A 23282-nucleotide genomic window follows, 5' to 3' on the forward strand; every position below is an offset into this window, starting at 1 on the left:
TGAGTCTAATGGATAAACACTGCCATCAGTGTAATAAACAGTTTTCCCCTGGCGCAAGGAAAAGCTTTGAATACTTCAACATGTCAAATTTACCAACCCTGCAACTACAACACGATAAAAGGTGAATGATGGTCTAAATTTTTCTTTAGTCAGACATAAAGCAACAGATGTGTTGTCTGCCTTCTAATATCAGTAGGAGGGGGGGAAGTGGGGGGATTAAATGACAACATTTCTCTAGTGATTTGCCAGTGCTTTAGCTTTGGTGGAAAGGGTTGCAGGGAGCCTGCCAGTTCTAGTCAACAGCATACCCAAGGATTGATAGGTGTGCAGGGTCTTCAACAAGCCAGAGGAAAAGCCACAAGAAAGACACCGAACTAGAAGTTGCTTCCTTTTGGTGTTGAAAAAAATTAAAGGGAGATATCGACAGGTAAGATAAATATTCAGTAAAATTTCAAACACTGTTGTTATGATTAAGTGGAAAAATCCTAAAAAAAAAAAAAAAGGGTCTAAACTGAGGAGAAAAACATGCTGTATTTCTGTGTGTGTATTTTCTTCCTGTTGGCTTTGAACAAACCAATTTAAAGGACCACTAATATTGCCAGTGGTTCATTTGACATACTTTAGTTTCCTATTAGATGTCACATCGTGTTTTAAATTTTAATAAATGTCCTTCAGTGATCATTTAATTCCATTAAGTTATATTCAATTTCAATGTTCAATTATTAAACACAGTAAATGGGTAAAAATTACTTTTACTGCCATTTTTGTTTTCTTTTAAAATGGAAATACACCTCATAATAACTACTTATTAAAAAATCTGTTTTTTCCAAAAGTTGCCTGTGTTCCACTAAACCTCATTTAAATATTGTTCTAAACAGTCAATATGACAGAAACAGTGGCTTTATGCAAGGCAAACCAAAGGATGATACCAACCCCTATTTTTTAAAGCTTTGAGAATCTGTGGTTTTGGATTAATATTGTAGAGGCATAGTTTAATCCAGTCCACAGCAGAGTCAGTGATGAGAGAGAAATGGGGATGGGCTGAACGTGGGAGTGAAAGCGTGGGCCACGAGATGGAGGAGAGCATGAGAGTAACAGAGGGATTAGGGTCAGCCATGTTGAGCATCTGGCTTAGAGTTGTCCTATGCTCTTCAACCTTCCTGCAACACATTAACACAGGGATTACACAGCATGCATGTAAAGTTGTGTTATCATTCAATGTGGCAGCCAACTTAAAAACAGCGTGAATAACTGTAGTAATTATAATGTTTTGGCAGCTGACATGAGGCTGGTCGGTGCTGGGGTTCGAGTCCGGAGGGCCGCTGAGCCGTCTGAACCAGAATCGGAGGAAACAACAGAGCCTGCTCATAATGAGCACTCTCATTCAGAACACCATGAGCACTCACATACAGAACATCACCCTGGGCACGACTACAACCACATGAAGGAAAAGTTCATGAATGAGCTGAGTCATCTGTCAAGTAAGCTACTGCCACAATCTGCAAAATGATACAGAAATCCATAAACCAGTGATGACGTAAACTAAATGTGGCTATTGGGGAGGAAACTATCCCTGTGCAGAATTTACATTATGTCAAATTTATATTTATCAAAGGGATTTATAATTTATTTATCGAAAGGAGCCAGCTGAGGAGGTTCGGGCATCTGATAAGGATGCCTCCTGGCCACCTCCTGGGTGAGGTGCTCCGGGCATGTCCCACCGGGAGGAGGCCCCGGGGCAAACCCAGGACATGCTGGAGATATTATATCTCTCGGCTGGCCCGGGAATGCTTTGGTGTTACCCCGGACAAGCTGGAGGAGGTGGCCAGGGAGTGAGGTCTGGGCTTCTCTACTTAGGCTGCTGCCCCTGCGACTCGGCTCCAGATAAGCAGAAGAAGATGGATAATATTTATCAATGTATTTACCAGTTATGTTTAGGAGTTATGTTTATAGTCTTCCACAAAAGTTCAAGCTACTGTAGATGTAAGGAGAAATTTCCAACACTAAATTGCTCTTTTTAACATAAGTGATGTGGCATAAAGAATGATTTCAAAGAACGTCAACAGTTTAAGTGTTTATGCCTACAATGACAGAACACGAAAACGTGCTTCTGAGTCATTTTGCCAAGAAATGAAGAACTACTGCTTATGATGCTAAGAGTAAAGCGTTTAATGAGCTTCTGCGGTTGGTGGAGCAACTAGTGGTGGCTGTGGGTTTACAGACTGTTATTATCTCAATGCTGACATGTGTGTTATTGACATAACACAACATTAGCAAAACATAGATAACAAAGTGCTTAAAATATAATTTTGAGAAAGTTTTAGTTATTGTGGTAAAAAGAAGAAATCATGATTTATTTTGACATTATGCATTACACCTTTGGTTCTGTCTCCAAGCTCATGAACAGCTGTTAATGTCTGAAGGGGAGCTGCTATGTTTTGCTTTTACTTTCTGAAATATATTTATTGTTACAGTGGCAGATACTCATAAACAACCGTGAGCAAAGTCTGAAAAAATGAGGTAATCACATACAAATAACTGTGAGTTATTTGACCTATTTCAGATCAAACATAAACTAAGCCTCTGCGCAAAGGCCCAGTATTAGAATATTTTGAAATTTAAATGAGGCGTCCACTATTCTAAGAATGCATTCCAGTGCAGAAATCTTATGCCATCTCTAATTCACTCATATGTTGCTTGGAAAATGGGAAATGGATTCACTGATTATTGAAACACGTGGAAACATAGATAAACGTTTTTGCCTCATAAATTGTATGAGGCAAAAATCAGGCTTTGTACAATTATAAAGAGCTTGAAAGGTAATATTTAATATGAACACCTTAATTCTGCAACACAGTCTGAACTCTCTTAAGCAGCTTTCTTGTAATTTCCTAAGTAGTCTTCAGAAATAGTTCTCTAGGCTTCTTGAAGGACATTTAAAGCTCTTCTTTGGAAGTTTGCTTCCTTTTGTTCTGTTCTTTGTCAAGATGATCCCACACTGCTTCAATAAAGTTGAGGTCTGGGCTCTGGGGAGGCCAGTCCATGACTGAGAGGGCTCCATTGTGTGTGTGTGTGTGTGTGTGTGTGTGTGTGTGTGTGTGTGTGTGTGTGTGTGTGTGTGTGTGTGTGTGTGTGTGTTTTAAATCCAGGTATACTTTTACTGCTAGTATGTTTGGGATTATTGTTATGCTGAAAAACAAAGTCTTTCCAGATGGTACTGCATGGGTGATCAAAATCTCCAAGCACATTTTTGCATTCATAATTCCATCAGTTTTGACAAGATCTCCAACACCACTGGTTGAAATGGAGGCCCAAACCATGACAGAACCTCCACCGTGTTTTACAGAGGCCTGTGGACACTCACTTTTGTACATCTCTCCTGACTTCCTTTGTGTATACCAGGGGTCGGGAACTCCAGGCCTCAAGGACTGGTGTCCTGCAGGTTTTAGACCCTCGGTCAACACACCTGACTCAAATGATTAGTTCATTATCAGACTTCTGGAGAACTTTAAGACATGTTGAGGAGGTAATTTAGCCATTTAAATCAGCTGTGCTCGATCAAGGACACATCTAAAACCTGCAAAAATACTATTTTATGCCCATCAAACTGTGTTATCTTTGGCATTCATATATTCAACTAAAGAATTCCTTCTTTGCTAAATTATGTGTGTGGACAAAACACTGGTTCATCTATTGTGTTAGTTTTAGTTTTTTTCTTCTTGAATGCAAAAAGGCATTTGTTTGAAAAAGCCCAAATACAAGAACTGGACTGAAAATGAGTGAAAAAGAACCCAATGTTCACAGTCCTTCAGAAAGTCTAGAGAACTAATGCTCAAGACCTTGCTGCTCAAAATCGAAAATATCACAAATGAGGGGTGGCTCAAAACTTTTGCACACTACTGTAAAAAACAATTAGGTGGATAATAGGTCCCCTTGAACAATATTGTTATAACTGATTAACCTGATGCAACTGAACACTGGGAAAAAGTGACTTTCCCTAGTTTTTTTTGTAATTTTAAGATATAAAAAAGTTCAATCCTCTTCTTAAGGTACGAGATCAGCAAGCTTTTAAAAAACCTTCCATAGAGAGAATTGAAAAGTGAGGATATCAAGCTGAAGTTCTGACTCATATTTGTTTGATGAGGTTTTGGTTGTTGTTTCAGCATTGTGTTAGTTCTGTGTATGTTAACAGCAAAGGCGGATCAGAGATTTCCAGCACTTTCATGATAACCATACTTCTATAACATCCACTGATGGGCCAACCCATATCTCTATTTTGGCAGTTCCCATGTGGGCAGTGGGAGCCATTGTTGTGGTGGTTCTGGTCTTGGTGGCATGCTTCATCTTCTGCATTTTTAAGAAATGCTTTGGTAAAAAGAAAAAGCCAAAGAAAGTGAGGGAGGGGAAGGCAGGTCGCCGCAGAAAGGCAAAGGAAGGTGAAGGAGAGACTGGAGAGAAGGTACGCCTATCACTGTATTATATTATCTTATCTTACCAGCTCAAGAACTACAAGAAAATCGTGTGTGTGTGTGTGTGCATGTGTGTGTGTCTGTTTTAATCTTATAGGAGGGGGAGGTGAAGAAAGAAGGGGAGGAAGAGGAGAAAGAACAGGAAAAGTTGGGTAAACTGGAGTTTTCCTTGGACTACAACTTCACAGATGCTCAGGTAAGTCCTCCATGGAAATGTCAAAATTCCTACCCTTTTTCTTTTTGACCACTTAAACCACTTCAGACCAGTTCTGTCCAGATATATTAAAGTTCTGTATTTTTAAGTATTTCTATTTCATCTACCGGAACCAAATTCCTTGTATGTGTCTGCACATATACTTGGCCAATAAACACGATTCTGATTCTGATTCATTTACAGTTTAGTTTAGATTTTTATTCCAGATAACTAAAACATTTTTCTCAACTACTTTTAGTCTTTACTTATAGATAACTCTAATAACATTGATTCTGACACTTGATCTCTTTCCTCTAAAGCTCATCGTGGGTATCCTTCAGGCTCAGGACCTTGCCGCTATGGACATGGGGGGGACTTCAGACCCCTATGTCAAAGTTTTTTTGCTGCCAGATAAAAAGAAGAAGTACGAGACCAAGGTTCAGCGCAAAAACCTGTGCCCTGTTTTCAACGAAACTTTCATCTTCAAGGTACTACTTGTCCTTGTCGACTTGATGCTGTCAGGGTTTTGTCTTTGTCACAGCTCGAGTTGGTGCTTCGGGCTGTTGCTTTTCACGCTTCGCTGGGCACAAGTCTCCACTTCCTCTTCAGACTTTCCTTCCCCTTAATCAACCTCAACCTGTCCCTTCCCCCCAAAATACCAATGCAGTATGTTTTGAAATGTCTGTTATCATTTCCCCCCTCTTTTTAGATTCCATACGCAGAGCTGGGTGGAAAGACTTTGGTCTTGCAGGTTTTTGACTTTGATCGATTCTCCAAGCATGACATGATCGGTGAAATAAAGATTCCCATGAACAGTGTTGATTTGGGTCAGCCAATGCAACAATGGAGGGACTTGGAGAGTGGTGAGAAGGAGGAGGTACTGTATCTTTGTTTAAACATGTTTCAGCTCTTCAACCCTTCAATGCTAAACATCTGGATAATAACCCTTTTTCAATATTCTCTTCACAAAATTTTATCCCTGCAGGAAAAACTGGGTGATATCTGCATCTCATTGCGCTATGTACCCACTGCCGGGAAACTGACAGTGAACATCATGGAGGCAAAGAACCTTAAGAAAATGGATGTTGGAGGTTTATCAGGTAATCAGGCTTCATGATTTTATCAGTCAAATAAATGAATAAATAAATCCCCAAGTATCATAAGGAATTGAAATAGACATGCATGATGCAACTCACCTTCACTTCCTCTTTCAAAAGACCCATATGTGAAGATTGTTCTGCAACAAAATGGGAAACGGATTAAAAAGAAGAAGACAACAGTAAAGAAAAACACACTCAATCCTTATTTTAATGAGAGTTTCAGCTTTGAAGTCCCCTTTGAGCAAATACAGGTACCTTTTATTACCGGTAATCAGTTTTGAAACACCAAGCACTGTGTGGACAAGCTTGTCATTTGTATTTCTTTTGCCTTTCAGAAAGTGCAGGTTGTCATCACAGTATTCGACTACGATAAACTTGGAAGCAACGACCCTATTGGAAAGACCTTTATGGGTTATGGAGCTACAGGAGTCGGACTGCGCCACTGGTCAGACATGCTTGCTAATCCCAGACGTCCAGTAGCCCAGTGGCACACTCTTCTGCCTGAAGAAGAAGTAGATGCGGCACTCAAAGCAAAACCTCGTTAGAGTCACACCTGAGTAGTGACTGCTGCCAATATGCTACTTGTTGTTAAACCTGAAGTTTTCTTAATTTCTATTTTCTCCTTTCCATTTTATTTCCTTTGAGACACATATTGCGTGTGTGTGTGTGTGTGTCTGTAGGTGTGTATATATGCACCTGTCAAGCAATGTTTGATATTTGGCTGTTATTAAAACCTTGTCTCCCCATATTTACCTCATACCATAAACCAAAGTGATTGTCTTTATAAGCCTAGAAACCACATATCTGTAAATGTGCATCTCTTGTGTAGGCCCATGCAAGGTTATGTTAAAAATTGATGAAAGAGAGTTTATTCACATAATTACTCAATGATGTGAACTTTGTTGTTTTTTAATGTATTTTGGGCCTTTTTGCTCACTTTCTAGTGTTGTGGTGCAATAAACAAATAAACCTACAATGGAATGTTTCACATTAATGCTCAGTTTCTTTTAATAAATTGAATAAACTTTAACAATGAAGGCACTCATAAAAGAGCGTACTGTGTAATTCACTCTTTTCACCAGTAGATGGTGTCTACGTAGCCATAAGTGTTGCCTAGCAACAGAACCCAAACTTACTTTCAGCTTCACACTTTTTACAGCTGTCGTCAAAGAGTCGGCCGGGTGAGGTTTAACAAACAGTTTTTGATATTATCTAAGGTTTTTTAATTACAGAATTAAAGTCAGAGACACACTTATGCGTTTGAGCAATAGCTGTATTTTCAGGGCACCATTTAAAAGTTCTGTAGCAGTTGGCTAGCATTAGTTGAACTAAGCTATTTTATATTTTTACGGCTTTGTGTTAAGATATGGTCCCTTGCCTACCGCCGTTTGTTTTGTCTTGACGTAAACCAACGGGGTGCACGCCTTCGTTTGCTTTTCTTTGCAGTATGAGTGCTGGACGGGCATCTGAGGGTGCGGGTTGCATCACTTGGTGGGGCTTCAGTCCTGCACGCGACCTGCTCCATATCGGTAAGAGTCTTGGCTGCACAAGGATCCTGTGAGTGGGCCCGCGCACGTGCGTCAGAGCAGATAAAGGATTGTATGAGTTGCTTTGATGTTTTTCAAGAGTATTCATTTATTATGCTGCGTTGAGTGCATTTAAAAATAGACAGCCACGTTTTAGTTTCACACACATAAATACACAATACACGTGTGATATCTCAAAATTAGGTACAGTCAGTCGGGGGTTTGTTTTTTTTTTAGGTTTTTTTAATAGAAAAAATAATGGTGTACTCATAAATATAGATTTATTAGTGTGCAATTCTAAATTTATTTTAAATTCCAACAAATAAAGAATTAAAGCATTAAAAATACATAGTGTAAGATGTCATGTTGCCTCTTGAATACAGTGATCCCGATGGACTGTTCTGCCTGATCTTATGTATGTGGCCAGAGAATTGCCACATATGTCTTATATCAGAGGCAGAAAAGAAGTTAATTCTCAGGAGTTCATGTGCTGAGGAGGCAAGTTTTAATTAATGTTTGCACCTTCATACTCAAGATATGAAGAATTATTTTATTATCTGAGAAGGGATCCACTTCAACAATTAAGTGAAAGCACAAAAAGAGACAACACAATCAGCATCTGAATAAAAGTTCATCCTCTTCCTCCTCTCAAGCCCCATCTCCTGAACTGAAGTCAGGATGACATGCATAAACATGCTTATTTATTCCTGATATTGCCGCAGTTACTGATCGTCAGCAGATTAAACATGCGACCCTCCTGTCTCTGGACAGCTGATGATGAACCAGCTAAACAAAAACACCAGCTGGTTATAAACTAGCATTGTGCTAGCTAATGGTAGGCCTCAGAAGTACATTTCCTCACATTGCATGAGAGTCCAACAATTCTGGATCAGCTTAAAAGAAAGTTTCACTAATGCCAGCTAACAGCAGCTAACAGAGGCAAAAATAGCACTGATGATCAATCATTTGTCACATTATAATTGGTGTTTATCACAGTTGGATCTTGGAGTTGATGGCAATATTTGAGTGAAGATGAGGCTGAAATGATTTAAAGACTGTAAAACAACTAAATGCATTTTTCAGTGAGTTTTTTGGTGCAGCTGTAGACAGTTTGTCTTCTGAACATTTTGCGGAAATTTGTTCAAAGATTGAAATTTGACATTTGAAAGGTATGGTGTCTGATCCTTCCACTCAAAATCACACAAATCAACCTCGGTAAGTCGACCCAGAACTGGATACACGCAATGGATCAGCAAACTGTGTCATCCGTCAGTCGTGTTTTATCATCTGATACTGTATCCTACACTGTGTCTCTGTCAACTCTGTCAGTATCACAGGTCCATCAGTAAACATCTGAGCTGTTTCTCCAGATTTCTATATTCAGTTTCTATCACCTACAGTTTGTCCCTGTCAGGTTAAATGTACTGAGGTTCCTTATCCAGCAACAGAAGCATAATATGTGTTCTCTCTCTCTCTCTCTTTCTCTTACTAGGCCCTGAGAGATGTGAAGGGGAAATGAATGTTTTACTGGTGGGCAGTGGAGATCCACGACATATTTTAAAGACCATTGCCGGTTTGCAAGACAAACAAAGTGTCCATGTGAGCCTAAGTCTTTTTAAACTGCAAATGGCTAACAATACTTTGAGCTTCAAATAACTTCTTTTTGCCACACTGCAGATATGGGTCATAGAAAACAACATGGAGGTGGTTGCCAGACAGCTGCTGCTCCTCTACCTGGCACTGATTCCCCAGGACAGCATGGGGATTAATGGTACATGGGAGTTGGATAAATTATTCATTTTATTAAAGCAAGATATGTTGTTGTCCATAAACCAGTGGGGTTTTTTAATCCTTATTTTAAATCTTTAGAGAAGACCGAAGTTTTCCTAGAGGTGTTTGGAAACGCAGAAATCCGCAGTCAGGCAGAGGAAGTACTGCAACGTGTAGCATCACAACTTTCTCTGTCCGTTACTGAAACGATGGCAACGCATGCCTGTCTGAACACAACTCTCCTTAAGGTACAAACATCTGCAGAAGGAGCTTATTTTTACCTAAACAGCCAGACATTGCGGCTTGCTCAGTATAACCTGTAGTGCACTGCACATAATCATTAAAATTTGTAAGTGTAAGTGCTTTACACATTCAGAAAAAGCTTCAAAATTTTATTCACTGAGTATGGACACTTTTTACAGTTTAAGGAGCGAGACGAACTGGACATGATATTTAAGTCATGGATCCAAACTCGGTCTTCATCACCAGAGCGTCCTGCTCCTATCATGTCCAAAGCTTGGGATTATCGAGTCAGGCAACACCTCGGGACACGCTATGACTCCAAGAAGGGCTGCTTTGACTGGGATCTTACAATGAAGCTTCATGAGAAAGGGGTATCTGAGTAGTTTCTGCACATTCCTCTGGTGTGGCCAGAGATTTTGCAAATAAAAAGTTGGTTAAAGAAATTCAAATATATGTTTGTGTCCTGGTTGTCTGCAGTGTGGCGTCATCAACAGACAGCAATACATGCGATGGAGGGAACAGGGACTGGCATTCGAAATGAGGGAAGGCGTCTATCAAATAACTAATCCTAGTTTGCTGTCTTCAAGAGTCTTTAGTCAGGTAATTACATATTGGTTTTTTCTACATCGCTCTTCTACAGTGCCGTGAATTTTTCCCTTCAATGATTTTTTTTTGTCACGTGTTTCACATTTGGGATCATTAAAGAAATCTTAATATTCGACCAAGATACACTGTGTGGATAGAATATGCAGTTTTTAAATTATGATTTCATTTATTAGGAGGAAAAAAAACTATCCAAACATGCCTGGCCCTGCTTGAAAAAGTCATTGTCCTCGTATTGTTTTAATTCAGCCACTGGAGGATTTTAAGTATGAACAGACTTGTTTAAAGCTTGTCAAAGTAACTCAGTCTGATTTTAGTCCAGACAAACTTTCCAAAAAGTTCAGCTTTTGACTCATCATCAAGATGTTTTTTGGCAAACATGAGAGAAGCCTATTCTTTTTGGTCAGCAGTGGTTTTCATCTCGGGGCTCCTGTGGATGCCATTTCTGCTTAGTCTCTTTCTTATTGTTGAATCATGAACTCTGACCTTAACTGAGGCAAGTGAGCCCTGCAGTTCTTTAGATGCTGTTCAGGGTTTTTTGTGCCCTCTGGATGAGTCATCTATGTGCTCTTGGAGTAATTTTAGTAGGCTGGCAAGGTTCACCCTGTTTCATGTTTTCTTCATTTGTGGATAATAAGGACTCTAACTGTGGTTCACTGGAGTCCCAAAGCCTAATAAAATTCTTTGTAACCATTTGTAGATGATAGATAGAGAAGCCTGCTCTATCTATCACTTAAACAGAACAGACAGGTTCTGTTTAAATGATTTCATGATCCAGCAGGTCTGGCATTAATCAGGCCTGAGTGTGAAGGAGAAGAAATTGAACTCAGCCATAAAGAATGTGGTTATCACAGTTCATTCATGATTCAACAAAAGGGGCAATGCCTTTTTCACACAGGGCCAGATAGGTAAGCATAACGTTTTTTCCCCTAATAAATAAGACCATCATTGAAAACCTGCATTTTGTATTTACTCGAGTTATCTTTGTATTATATTTAAAATGAGTTTGCAGAACTGAAACATGTAAGTGTGACAAATGTGTGAAAAACCATATCAAGAAATCAGGAAGGGGCCAGCTACTTTTTCACTTCACTGTAAACAGTAAGTTGACGAAGGAAGCTAATTTTGGTCATGTGTCTGTACAGAAAGGAGACAAAGTAGCCATCAGGGGATACTGGGGAGACATTGTTTCTAGTCCCTACCTGTCCTTTGGCATTGAAGCTGATGACAAGAGTCTGCTGAAGACACAGAATGGGCAACCCATTAAGGTAAAACATACAAAGTTTTCTGTCTTTTTCTGTCTTCATTGCTGGAATCAGTTTGCGCACATCTCTAAACACATTACTGTCTGTCTGTTGTCATCCATCCTGTTCTCACATCCACAGACCGCCCAGGATATCTCTTTCGCAAATCTGCAAGGATTGTTCCAGTCCCTGTCCAGCAGACGGGGCTGCCCTACTACTTCTCAAACATACACCGATGCAGAGGACGACACATCCATACGGACTGTCAGTATTAAAGGTGAAATGCTAAAAGGCCTTCAGCTTTAGCTTTGATTAAAACCAGAGTGTAAAACCACTGTGACAAAAAGACCCTTAAAGTGATGTGAAAGGTTGGTTTCTATTTTTATATGTTCTTTCATTTTGTTCTTTTGGACAACTTTAAGAGAAGTTTAAAGGGGAATGAGGTGCTCCAGCTATTTACTGTATTACTTCCTGTCTTCATGCAATATGTTTTGATGTTTCATTTCCAGAAAATAGCAACTAAAACCAGCACTGCGTTTTCTCTAATCCCATTCAGACTTGATGTATCCAAATGGGATCTCTGTCACCTTCCTGCCTTTGGACTCATTTCACAAACTGCCTGAGAAACAGAAATATTCCCAATTCTTCAACACCATTTACTTCTCCGCCAGGTGGATTTTTCTTTAAATGAATACGAAATATATTAAGTCATCTTGAAAAAATATTCCTTTAGCATCCAGTCACCTGGACTGCACACTACTGATATAACTGCTGACCATGTTTCGTTCTCTGTGCTTTTGCTTCCTTCTCTGCCTCTGCTGTAAAGCTTTGTGCACCAGTTGGGCGCGATGATGAGACAGATTGCAGCACCAGACGCTGTGCTTGTCGTGGAGTTGGCCAAGTGAGGGTTTTTTTAGTAACACAGGGCTCGTTACCATGGCCACCAGGACTACAGTGACTGCCGTGTATCGGCATTTGCATATGGGATATTTTGAGTTTGCCACATATTCCTTATAATTCAATTGTGACACTGTTCTTGAAAGTTAATAGCGACAGCGATTGCCATATTTGGGTTCACAGTGCATTCCTGTGTCATTATGTGTGTCTCAGGTACATTTTGGATCTGAATAAAGAGCAAGAAGCTGGCTTTGCAAAGAAAGTAGAGGACATCGCTTTAGAGGCTGGATTTGAACCTTGGCATGAGGGGACCAGTAATGACGTCCACGCCGTCTTCGTACAACACATAAAGTAGAGATGTTCGTATCGCAGCATAGCTGTTTACCAAGATGCGAGAGACACTTAGCATAATAAAGCCATACAACAGAGACATTTCACATCTTGTTTATCAGCAGTTTGCAAACCAACTAGGAGGAGCTGTCAGATGCTTCAGATAATAATTCATATTTGTTTGGTAGCAACTATGAATTAATAATATTTCACATCTTGTTTAAATGAAACCATTACAGCAGTTCAAATATATTTCTATGTGTATTTTAATAGCCACAAATGTAAGTATAAGTTGATGTATTCAAATAAACCCTACAGGAAGCCATTATTTGAACACTGCAAAGGTGCTGGAAGTTTGTCCTGGAACTAGTGAACCATCCTCTTGTTTGTTTATGCTTCCTGTGTGTGTCTGTGTGTGTATGAGGTCACTTCCAACGTCCTCCAACTTTTCCCTTGCCATGTCCCTTTTTGCTGCGTTAAAAAAAAAAGAAGATTAAAAGGAGATCGTAAACAGTAGTTCACAGAAGATCAGCGAAATGTAAGAGAGTAAAGTAGTGCTAGTTCCTCTTTCTGCTCTGTCGCTTTATTTAAATATATTAAATAAAGTGTGTGTGTGTGTGTATCCTGTTCAGAAAGTAGCAAGATCTTAGATTGTTGTGTTTCCTGTACGTGTGTGGTTGTTGCCAGTGACCTGTGAAATCTTTGCATAGTCAAAGATGTGCAAAGAGTTGATCTACCTACAACCCTGCACTTAGCTCCCTTGTTTTGTGGGTAGATTGAGACAAGCCGTCTGACTCACAATTTCTGAGCGTGTTGGATCCTGTTCAGGAGGACATTGATCTGAAAAAGAAAAAGTACATAAGAATATAATGTCTCCGATTTCTAATATAAAAATCTTAAATATTCCCAAGTAAAGGGCTAACCTCATATTTCTGTCTCTTCATCTTCTCAGTCAGATCAAACTTTTCTGACTCCAGCTGGTGGATCCATTCCCACATCTCCTTGGCTCGCTCTCTAAAACACAAAAGGCATTACAGCTTGTGTCTAAGGCTTAAACAATTGTTTGCCCCAGGCTTATCCAGCTGATGTATCTATAACATGTAGCTAAATAAAAATGTAATCCAGTGAAGGCTTTAACTGACCTCAGGCCATCCTCTTTCAGGCTCTCAATTGCCAGTGGCTTGCGTCTTTCTGCCAATGTCTTCTTTTTGATTTCCCTTGCAGTTTGTCTTTTACCCCGTTTCTGCTCTGCCTGTAAGAAACGACCGCTCTTGCCCAGTCACATCAGCCTAGAAATGCACCTCACATATCTGCAGAATATAGCGGTACGCCTGCCCACAAATGAATCACTTGAATCCCTCTGACCTTTGCTAGGAACCCTCCAAAGTGAGCACCCATGTTGGAGAGAACTTTCTTCTTCTTGGCCTCATCATCTGCTCTCTTCTTTGCCTCTTCATCCTCTTTCCTCTGCCGCTCCTCCTGAGTTGCATCGTCACTTAAATTATTCTTTTCTTTGTTGGATTATTGATATTTTCATGGAATAAGCAACATATGTGTTAACATAATTCATTACCGCTATCCGTGTTTGTCTATCCCGCTCTTTTTCAGCCCTTACACGTTGCTGCTCAGCTCTTTCTGCCCTCCGGCTTTCCTACATTGAAAAAAAAACATAACTCTGCTGCTTTACTCTCTATTAGCCTGAATGGTGGCTGCACCCTGACAAATCCCTTTTTCATACAAACAAGTGAGGGGAAAATAGACAAACATGCAAAACAAGAAAATAGTATGGGGAAGGGCATTACAATTCTTGCTTTGAGTCCAATCAATTCCTCTTCTTCTTTCTTCCTCTGCTCAAAGTGGACCTCAATCAGTGTCTGTAGTTCCAGAAGATCTTTTTCCATCCTTTTCCTATGGATATCCTAGCATAGGAGAAACTTACTGGGATTACTTATGTTTGGTTTTCGTGTAATGTATTTCTTTTCTTAAACAATGATATTAAGGCACTTACATCAAAGTCAACCCTCTCTCCCTCTGGGATTTTTGGTGCACCGAGTTGCGTAAGTGGCCTGTAAAACCACATGAAGGCGTACTGATTTGCTATGCTTTGTTTTTTACTAATCAAATCATTTTGAAAGCTCACAGCATACTATTCTTGTATTTTCTTACTTGTATTTGGGCCGTTCTTCTTCAGTATGGCAGCCAGAAAAGTAATGAAACAGTAAATCAGTTATTAGCCAGAAATTTCAGATTTTTTGGAACTGAGATGTTCTTATAACAAAATCCACAATTTTTTTTCTGTATCATGTTTATGATATATTTATTATATATTTTTTGTATCACATTTGATAAATTGGGCGTGTTTGGCAACTTTTTGTTAACAACAATGTTAATTTTAGACAAAAAAAAAAGAGTTTTGTCCATAACATTTTGAAATTATGGCAAGTATTGATCATGTTGATGACATAGAGGTCTCAGAAATTCATGTAGCAAATATGATACAAATGGCATTATAGGGTTAAAACCAAGAAGTGGCTAGTGAGCAAGGAATGTATGAAGTATGCTCCAGGTCCTTAATCACCAGAAATAATTAAGCTAGGCGGCTAATGTGTATTTACATGTAAATGTGTTAGTAATGTCTGTTTAAATGCTTTCCGATCATTTTCATATTTGCTTTAAATAAAATATCTCCCTCTGCTGGTGCTGCAGCTTACAGGCTACCTCAACATGCGTGTCCAAATGGACCAGCGCATCTATTACACGTTTTGCCGTGATACTGGGTTGTGTACTAAGGTAGTGATTATGGACTACCCACAGAAATACAGAATCAACACGTAAACATTAAGTCACTTACAGGATTTAAACCATATTCACAATTGTGTGGGTCTATGGGGTGTCTCTACTACTGGATTGCTAAAACAGCTGGTAGTTGATGTGTTATCTCCAAGGTATGCTAAATATAATCAACCCACACTGAGCCTTCAGTCTCACCTCCCTCTCCCTGCTCCTCATCTTCTTCTGGAGAAAGAAAGAGTCACAGTCTGATTGAGTTGAGATATGAATTGCAGCTTATATATTTATTAAATGAAAGAATTGCTGCCCTTACCCTCGTGATGCCCTCTAAATCAAAAGGAATTGAAAGAATGCATTAGACGTGCCATAAAACACAAGTTAATGAATTAGAACTTTCTGGACTGGATCGACTCACCCGTGTTCATCCAAGTAAGACATGATGACACTGGAAAGACATAGAAATCAGTGCTATTATGTATAGTTATAATGCACCACACTTCTTTTTCCAAACCTTTGAAATTAAAAAAGCAACATCCAGTGTAAGATTTTACTTTAGGGGATAAGATTAAGTGAAAGGCCATTTGGAGCTAATGATCTAGGAATAGAAGAGGCCAGAGGGACACTGGATTGGAGCAGCATCCAATTACCCAGGATCAGAGTGAGGTAACAGCTGTCCAGTCCATCTTGTTTAATTTGATTTACAAGAGAGAATGTGGGATAGAAGGAGATTAAGCTGGTCGGCTAGCTGCTATTAACACCAGCCAAGTCCTCTATTATCATTTGATCTACGTGCAGTCTCAGTAAATTAAAAGGATCTTTAAATACGTGCGTAGCCTCACAGATATTTTAACCATTACTTCATAGGCTTATGCACATGTGTCACTGTGAGATGTTGCATGAGTACAAAACCATGTTTGACTGATCAAATAGACAAAAACCAGCAAAGGCAAATTTGGGATATTGAAGTCTCATTCCTATGCAAATGTATGATGCTACCTGTTTACAGGCACTGATAAAAGTGTCTACAATACCTCACAGGTCAATTTTAGCAAGGATTTTAAGATATGACTGTGTCAGTCTAAATAAACAGGTATGGACAAAAGGACTGAAGGATTTCAGGAGGATTTTATTGCATTAATTGACCAGCAGAGTTACCGAGAATAACTGGAGCATGTTTATTCTGAGAAATGTTACACCTTTATCATCACCCACTAACACACTGGTGGGTCCAGTATTTAAATACATTACAGAATTTTTTTGATCAAGAATAAACCACTGAGTTTTTTCACTTCATGAAAATCCCAAACACCAAATGCTGCACACTGGGTGTTTATATTTCACTCAAAATAACCGGAAAAGACACTGAATATAACAAATAAGTCATTTCCAAATCCAAACTCACTAATCTGAGCAAAGTTTTTAGTGTCTTATCATCAAAGTCTTTCCATTTATTACAAATGCTTGATTTTTCATGGCTGTTAATTTAGCAACACTAAGTTGGGCATGTGCTCAGTGGAAACTGTAGCTCGAGCTGATTATCTTATTTGGATGTGGATGGTGCTATAATTTAAATGTCAGTTTAGATATCATAGGAAAAGGTCAAAGTACATACCTGAACAGCAGACAACAACACTGATGTTGAAACGAAGAGCAGTAACAAGTGCAGGGGAAACACAGCTTTATATGGGGTCCTCTGGGCGACGAGGAGGAGTGTGTGTGTGTGTGTGTGTGTGTGTGTGTGTGTGTGTGTTATTACTCATATGGTGGAAACAAATGTATTTCCACAGTTTCTGATTGTTTCACTATTGGTGCATGATGGATGTTATGCCAGGAATTCTCTAAAGTAATGAACATAATACTTAGTGCTTTCTGTTGTGCACCAGTTTGAGCTTAAGACCTTGAGGTCATTTTGAAGATTTTAGGACATTTTGGCAGCTTCTTGCTGTCAGACAAACCTTAAAACAACTGTTGGAGAATTCAGAATTGCTTTGGTGGTGAACTTAGGTAGAAGTAGGTCAGCATTAGGATATGAAATTTAGTTTTGATGGTTAAGATGAGAAAGGAAGTGGGATCGTGTAATGCCAATAACTTACACGATACACAAATATGACCCATATCCACATGCTACAAACATGTGGATATGGGTCATAATTTAAAAATAAGGAACAGGGATTGAATGTGGACTATTAGTGGGTATTGAGGGCATAAGCTGAAGTCTGACAGGCAAAAAAAATGAGAACAGTGTTTGATGCTGACCTTTGTACGTGTTTTGGAGTTTGCACGTGTTTTGGAGTTTGCACGTGTTTTGGATTTGTACGTGTTTTGGAATTTTGCATGTGTTTTGGAGTTTGCACGTGCTTTGTCTCTAGGGGCCACCATAGTGGAGGTGTGATGGTGTGGCGGTGTTTTGTTGGTGACATTGTTGGGGATTTATTCAAAATTGAAGGCACACTTAACCAGCATGGCTACCACAGCATCCTGCAGCGACATGCCATCCCATCTGGTTTGCATTTAGTTGGACCATCATTTATTTTTCAACAGGACAATGACTTCAAACAACCTCCAGCCTGTGTAAGGGCTATTTGACCAAGAAGGAGAGTGATGGAGTGCCAAATGGCCTGTCCTCCACAGTCACCTGACCTAAACACAATCGAGATGGTGTTGAATAAGATGGACCGTAGAATGAAGGCAAAAGGGCCAACAAGTGCTCAGCATCTCTGGGAACTCCTCCAAGACTGTTGGAAAACCATTTCATGAAGCTCATCAAGAGAATGCAAAGAGTAATCAAAGCAAAGGGTGGCTATTTTGAAAAATCCCCCCAAAATAAACATGTTTTGAGTTATTTCACACTTTTTTGTTCACTACATAATTCCATATGTGTTCATTCACAGTTTTGATTCCTTCAGTGCGAATCAAGCACCAAATGTGAAAATGAGTAAAAACATATATTACCCACAGTTTTTTATTGATCGTCTTCAATGTTCACAACAATATACTAGGCCTTGGGGGACATGAGTACCTAGGTTGGCTAAGCATTTTACCTTGATTGTTAGCACCCAAGATCAAAGTTCACCTTGGAAAAAAAAATTCAAGAAACCATGTCAAGCAATGTATCATATGAAAAGGCATTGAGAGAACTGTACAGCACAATTTTTATATTTTCAGCCCTTGCACTTCAGGGGGAATTGTGCTCTCTTGGTCTCAACCACCTTTTCTCGTGTCTCCCTTCGGAACTTGCGGACTTGTAGTCCATATGTGGCATAGATGTACACTCATAGGCGCAACCCACATACTCAACTCTTCTGCTCAACTCACAAATGCATGGCTTTCCAACCGTACAAGATTTATTTCCAAGAAGCATTGTTACAACAAAGACATAATAGATCAAACACCAAGCATCCTGTCCTAAGGAAGGCACATATTCTTTTGCATCTTTGCTAAGCTTCAGTGCTTCATTTTCATAAAGACAAATACAAAGGCTACTTGCTAACAAACAAAACACTAATACGTGGAAGTATATGAAGTAGGATTAACAACTGCCTATTTGTCCATTTAATCCTTTGTAATAAAATAGCTTCCCATCAGGTAAGAAGAGAGTTGTTTCTAAACATATAGCAGGGAGTTGATCATCTAGGTGGACAGCAACTGCCATGTCATGATGTTAGGTGTTGTCAACACATACACATTAGTAATGCTAAAGCATCAATGTAATTTAAATATTTCTGAGAATTATGGAGAGTTAAATTATATGTAAAGTGTCACTTGACCTAGAAAAAATCTGTATATGAATCGTCTCAGGATTGCTGGATTTTCTGCTGGACTCAGTTTTGGATTCTTAGTTAATACATTTGAGTCTTTGTGTTGGTGCCTGTTCTACTTTCTAAGGTAGTGTATTTTTGTTGTTGTTGTTGTTGTTGTTGTTGTTGTTAGTTCTACTTACTGTCTCTGTCCTCCTGCTTATTCTTTGATTGTTCTCATCTGTGTCTCGTTGTAATTCTCTAATCAGTCTACGTGTTCTTCTGTATCAGGTTGTCCGTAATATTAATCCTATTTGAAGATTTCAAGAGTGAAAAAGCCAAAGATTTTTATACAAAAGAAAGAAATCTTTAACTGTCAAAGTTTAAAACCTCTTTTTCATCATTACTAGGTGTGGCTGGTAATTGTATCCATGTAATGGGGCTGCTCAGTTAGGTGATTTATCAGAGGGAGCAGGGTAGATATGCAGACGTGGGCAGTTATAGACAGGCATGTGTCCATGCCACTAGCTTAAACATGTTACTGTCAATTCTTGCTATGGTTATGGTTCCTAACTATACTGTACAAGTATAGTTAGGACATAAGAGTAATTATGTAAGTAATGAAACGATTCCCAAAATAGTTTCAAATTTGTTGTCTGCCGGAACAACAAACAATTCTGTTCTTAAAGTTTAGTATTTGTCATTTAAACATTTTTGACTTATTCAATAAAATAGCTTCAATTCATTTAAAACCAAAAAATAAGTGTCTTTGAAATACATTTAAAAAAAATAAGTGGATGCTACCAAAGTGACTCATCTGTCCTCGTTTTTATTTGCTTTAAGCACTGTCCTTAAAACTTCTGCCTGTAAATCTATCCACAAAACCTAACAACAAAAACAACTTAAAAACAAAAAATCTGTATTACTTCCATATTGATTTGATTAAGCACAAGACGCCAGTTATGCTTTGAAAGGGGAAAAAAGTCCCTCAAAATGTTAGAACGCAGTATTGTCACCTTCTTTGATGACTGGTTGATTTATTTCATTTTGTTGTCGCATACATTTGTTTTGGCACATTTGTTAAATCCTCTGGCTGTGCATTCAGAGACTTGTGATTGTAACATTAAAGTAAGTAAGGCAGGAAATGCTTCAGTTTCATGGGTTTTAAAAAGTTTGAGACTGAGTGGACTACCACTGAATTAAAAATTCTTTAACCACTTTAGTAGGCTAACAAATTCAAACTGATTTTTTCTAATTTACATCCTAGAGAAAATATGGTCCTTACAGTGATTTTATTGCTAGTTTCAGGTAAGTGTCATAAGTGATGAAATCCATTCATGAATCCATTTTCTTAACTGCTTATGATGAAACGTTCATGCTGAAGTTAAACAGTGTTATGATGATGCAGTTTTCCTTTGTTTGATGTTTGGTTGGTGCACCTGTACAGGCTATGTTACTCTGTGTTCTCCCACTCATCTGGAGTTCTACCTGATAAACGGGGCTAAAATCTGGGCTGATGCCCAGAGTTACTGCAGGAGCAATTATGCCGACCTCGCCACGATTGGCAGCCAGGATGACATGCAGAGGCTGGTGAACATGGTATCAGCCAGTGGTGTGACAGCAGAGATGTGGATCGGTCTGACACAAACAGGCCCACCAGCCTGGCTGTGGTCTGTGGGAGAAACTCAGATCAGTGATGGAGTAGTTGAATACACTAACTGGGGCAGTTTACCAAGTTCCACTGACAACTGTGGAGGGATGAGGGATGATGGGAAATGGTTCAGCGCATCCTGTACAACAATGCTTCCTTATGTATGCCAAGGTCAGTGCATTCATGGGAAAGATCATTCAAAATACACACAGCTCCTCTTTCACATAAATGCGAATGCGAATAAAATAAACTATTTTACTATGTAATTATTCATGTTCATAGATCAAAGGTCAGAAGTCAGCATGTTGTCATAAAATCATCATAAAATGTCAAAGTTTTAGCCCTTGCCCTTCGAGGAGAGTTGTGCTCTCTGAGTGATTTTGTTTAGATTTTAATCTTTCTTGTTGTAAATGTTCACAGATATTGGTTCCAGTGGGTTGTATGTTGTTTTTCAAGGGACGAGCTGGCTATATGCCCAGCAGAACTGTCGCATGAACAACAAAGACTTGGCCAGTGCGAGGAGCCAGGTGGAAAATCTGGCATTACAGCAAATAATCAATAGCGCTGCACTGTCCTCAGTCTGGATCGGTTTGTTCAGAGATGATTGGAAATGGTCCGACCAGAGCGACAGCTCCTTCAGATACTGGGCCAGTGGTCAACCAAATTATGATGGACTCTGTACATTGTACAATCCATCTTTCAAAGGATTCATGGACAGAGGCTGTACTTACTCTCTACCCTTCATCTGCTATGAGGGTAAGAATATAATTCCACAGTGTATCATGTACCTTTTTGACTTCTCATTGTTTATTTTTATAGAGAACAAATGTATCTGTTCTTTTTAGTTACTGCCATTCTTAACATGGCAGCTTATTTAACAAATTAAATGCATGTGAATTTTATGTCAATGTTCTGCCAATCAAGAAACAAAACACACCAGAACTGTTAAGGTGGAATTTAAGTCATCTTTGAACTTAAATGACTTCAGTGTGAGTGATGCCATTCTGCAGCAGGTCAGTTTTCTACTCTAAAATGTTCCATTAATGTGTCTTTTTAAAAGCTCTGATATAAGTCAAGAAGCCACTTTTACTGGATTCAGGCACTTATAATCGTAACACACTGTAACTAGCTCATTTGAATGCCTCCGTAGATCCAATCAAAGTACCAGAATGCCAAGGTTTGGTGGAGAGTCCAGCCTGATGGGAAAATTTTCCATAAGGAAGAGGAGAAGGAAATCAAGGATGCCTGTTAGAATACGACATGAAGTTTTCCTGCAGTGAAAAATTACTCACGATTTGGCATGTAGAGAATAAACAAAACTAGCCTAGCGTTAAATGAATAGAGATAAAGGGTGACTTTGCTTTACTGTTTGTTTTTAAAGTCTGCTCACATCATATTTGGAATGCTTTCATTTGGAGGGTCTTTTTTAAGCATGTGGCAAATATAATATGCATATGTGATATATTAAATACTCATTAAAAGTCAGTTAAAAGTCTGTTGATTTATTACTCTGTAACCTGTAAGGGTAGACATGAACTTTCACTATTTTTTCCACATGCTGTCTTTTGTCTGAAAACATTATAATAAAGAAACATAGCGAATCACTTTGTTTGTCTTTGGGATTTGTATAAAATATTTGCATATGCCATATAGATGTCGGCACTGACAGCACGCTAGACAATGTTTATTCAAAATTTCATCAAGATTGGTCCGGGATCAAATAGGGAACATAAATACATAAGCTACGATCATTATACTATGATGATTAAAAATGTTTTTTTTCCCCTCATAATATTGCATCAGCTATAACAAAATGATAAGAGAAGCTGCTCTGGAGTAAAAACAAAAGAAAGCAGTAAGAAGTGGAGAAAAAAAGTGTTACTATTATCACACATTAATATCTAATCCATATCCCAGCACTGCCTAGCACTGGATCATTTCACATAATTTTCATAAATACAGCAATCTGAATACTGCTTTGGCCACTTTTCTTTATATAAGAAAATATGTGTAACTCAAGATAAAATAGTGAAAATGGCGACAGTGTTATAAGAGAGGATCTATAAGAAATATTTGAGGGAGTCTGACTGAAGAAACTAAAACATCAGCGTCTCTGGAGGAAGCCAGAAAGAAACACCTCTCATTTCATATCATGAAACTTTTTTAATCCCAAAGAAATGTGTTTTCATGGTCATCAGCTGCTCCCACATAGAATAAAAGAAAACTGTCACGCTGTTAAAAATTAAATAAGTAAATAAAATATTTTTTTTTAAATTAAGCAATAACAATTAAGAATACTCTCATTACAGTCAGTCCCATTTTAAGGTTTATGATGACAGTGAGTGACCTCACTGCTGAAATAAGAGACAGAAAGACAAGTGGCAGGAACACAGACAGATAGAGGAGAGGTAATAAAACAAGATCATTTCAACCCCCCCAATGGAAATGCAGTGTGTTGGTTACATCAAGTTTTTGGCACCTGTGATAGCATCTATCAATTTAGATCTTTACAACATCCTGCTCAGCTCCTCACAGCTAAATTTGTTTATAAAAATGCAAATATGTATTCCATAGGCCATCAGTAAAAACACCAACACACTATGAAATGGACAAAAAAAATTGACTTCCAGAAAGGCAGAAGGACAAAAAGCAGCAACCTGCAGAAGCGCACTGTATCTTTTGCTATGAAAGATCTGGCCATCAGGTAAGAAAAAACAATTGCAATGAGT

General features: G+C 38.8%; 4 protein-coding genes across 7 annotated transcripts; 3 read left to right on the forward strand and 1 right to left on the reverse strand.

Moving 5' to 3' along the window:
- The first annotated feature begins 236 nt into the window (after nucleotides 1-236).
- On the forward strand, nucleotides 237-6740 carry syt5b (synaptotagmin Vb). Its single transcript, XM_040023561.1, has 9 exons — nucleotides 237-427; nucleotides 1278-1481; nucleotides 4284-4459; nucleotides 4567-4665; nucleotides 4983-5150; nucleotides 5372-5539; nucleotides 5648-5762; nucleotides 5880-6013; nucleotides 6098-6740. Exons 2-9 carry the CDS (start codon nucleotides 1283-1285, stop codon nucleotides 6305-6307), a joined length of 1269 nt encoding a protein of 422 aa, XP_039879495.1. The 5' UTR covers nucleotides 237-427; nucleotides 1278-1282; the 3' UTR covers nucleotides 6308-6740.
- Nucleotides 6741-6855: 115 nt separating this feature from the next.
- LOC120728548 (dynein assembly factor 3, axonemal-like) lies at nucleotides 6856-13216 on the forward strand. The gene is made up of 12 exons (XM_040023559.1): nucleotides 6856-6943; nucleotides 7209-7291; nucleotides 8781-8887; nucleotides 8966-9059; nucleotides 9158-9306; nucleotides 9481-9672; nucleotides 9779-9901; nucleotides 11050-11172; nucleotides 11290-11425; nucleotides 11705-11819; nucleotides 11975-12049; nucleotides 12259-13216. Exons 2-12 carry the CDS (start codon nucleotides 7210-7212, stop codon nucleotides 12398-12400), a joined length of 1338 nt encoding a protein of 445 aa, XP_039879493.1. The 5' UTR covers nucleotides 6856-6943; nucleotide 7209; the 3' UTR covers nucleotides 12401-13216.
- Nucleotides 12735-15606, reverse strand: LOC120728554 (troponin T, slow skeletal muscle-like). The gene is made up of 12 exons (XM_040023568.1): nucleotides 15581-15606; nucleotides 15479-15492; nucleotides 15364-15390; nucleotides 14542-14560; nucleotides 14384-14441; nucleotides 14178-14294; nucleotides 13949-14026; nucleotides 13741-13854; nucleotides 13518-13627; nucleotides 13299-13389; nucleotides 13175-13215; nucleotides 12735-12846 (listed from the first exon to the last, which is right to left on the reverse strand). Exons 1-12 carry the CDS (start codon nucleotides 15601-15603, stop codon nucleotides 12801-12803), a joined length of 738 nt encoding a protein of 245 aa, XP_039879502.1. The 5' UTR covers nucleotides 15604-15606; the 3' UTR covers nucleotides 12735-12800.
- Nucleotides 15607-17695: 2089 nt separating this feature from the next.
- Nucleotides 17696-22038, forward strand: LOC120728553 (macrophage mannose receptor 1-like). 4 transcript variants are annotated; one of them, XM_040023563.1, is made up of 6 exons: nucleotides 17697-19050; nucleotides 20170-20210; nucleotides 20350-20724; nucleotides 20974-21309; nucleotides 21478-21566; nucleotides 21704-22038. In XM_040023563.1, exons 1-6 carry the CDS (start codon nucleotides 18950-18952, stop codon nucleotides 21803-21805), a joined length of 1044 nt encoding a protein of 347 aa, XP_039879497.1. In that variant the 5' UTR covers nucleotides 17697-18949; the 3' UTR covers nucleotides 21806-22038. The 4 variants fall into 4 exon arrangements, with proteins under 4 accessions (XP_039879499.1, XP_039879497.1, XP_039879498.1 ...); XM_040023564.1 differs by having other exon boundaries at nucleotides 17697-18750; XM_040023565.1 differs by lacking the exon at nucleotides 21478-21566 and having other exon boundaries at nucleotides 17696-19050.
- Nucleotides 22039-23282: the final 1244 nt, after the last annotated feature.

This window comes from Simochromis diagramma, unplaced genomic scaffold (assembly GCF_900408965.1).
Source record: "Simochromis diagramma unplaced genomic scaffold, fSimDia1.1 OVJJ01000208.1, whole genome shotgun sequence".
NCBI lineage: Eukaryota > Metazoa > Chordata > Actinopteri > Cichliformes > Cichlidae > Simochromis > Simochromis diagramma.

What these genes read in the sequence shown, in the direction of transcription:
- syt5b (XM_040023561.1), top strand. Translation starts at nt 1,283, where the DNA reads ATGAGGCTGGTCGGTGCTGGGGTTCGAGTCCGGAGGGCCGCTGAGCCG. An exon ending in TGAGCTGAGTCATCTGTCAA is followed by an intron (nt 1,482 to 4,283) that starts GTAAGCTACTGC and finishes CTATTTTGGCAG; the next exon opens with TTCCCATGTGGGCAGTGGGA. An exon ending in ACGAAACTTTCATCTTCAAG is followed by an intron (nt 5,151 to 5,371) that starts GTACTACTTGTC and finishes CCCTCTTTTTAG; the next exon opens with ATTCCATACGCAGAGCTGGG.
- LOC120728548 (XM_040023559.1), top strand. Translation starts at nt 7,210, where the DNA reads ATGAGTGCTGGACGGGCATCTGAGGGTGCGGGTTGCATCACTTGGTGG. An exon ending in AAGACAAACAAAGTGTCCAT is followed by an intron (nt 8,888 to 8,965) that starts GTGAGCCTAAGT and finishes GCCACACTGCAG; the next exon opens with ATATGGGTCATAGAAAACAA. An exon ending in TGAACACAACTCTCCTTAAG is followed by an intron (nt 9,307 to 9,480) that starts GTACAAACATCT and finishes CACTTTTTACAG; the next exon opens with TTTAAGGAGCGAGACGAACT.
- LOC120728554 (XM_040023568.1), bottom strand. Translation starts at nt 15,603, where the DNA reads ATGTCTTACTTGGATGAACACGG. An exon ending in ATAGACAAACACGGATAGCG is followed by an intron (nt 13,855 to 13,948) that starts GTAATGAATTAT and finishes GATGCAACTCAG; the next exon opens with GAGGAGCGGCAGAGGAAAGA. An exon ending in TTGGAGGGTTCCTAGCAAAG is followed by an intron (nt 13,628 to 13,740) that starts GTCAGAGGGATT and finishes CGTTTCTTACAG; the next exon opens with GCAGAGCAGAAACGGGGTAA.
- LOC120728553 (XM_040023563.1), top strand. Translation starts at nt 18,950, where the DNA reads ATGAATCGTCTCAGGATTGCTGGATTTTCTGCTGGACTCAGTTTTGGA. An exon ending in ACCCTTCATCTGCTATGAGG is followed by an intron (nt 21,310 to 21,477) that starts GTAAGAATATAA and finishes CTGCCAATCAAG; the next exon opens with AAACAAAACACACCAGAACT. An exon ending in GTGATGCCATTCTGCAGCAG is followed by an intron (nt 21,567 to 21,703) that starts GTCAGTTTTCTA and finishes ATGCCTCCGTAG; the next exon opens with ATCCAATCAAAGTACCAGAA.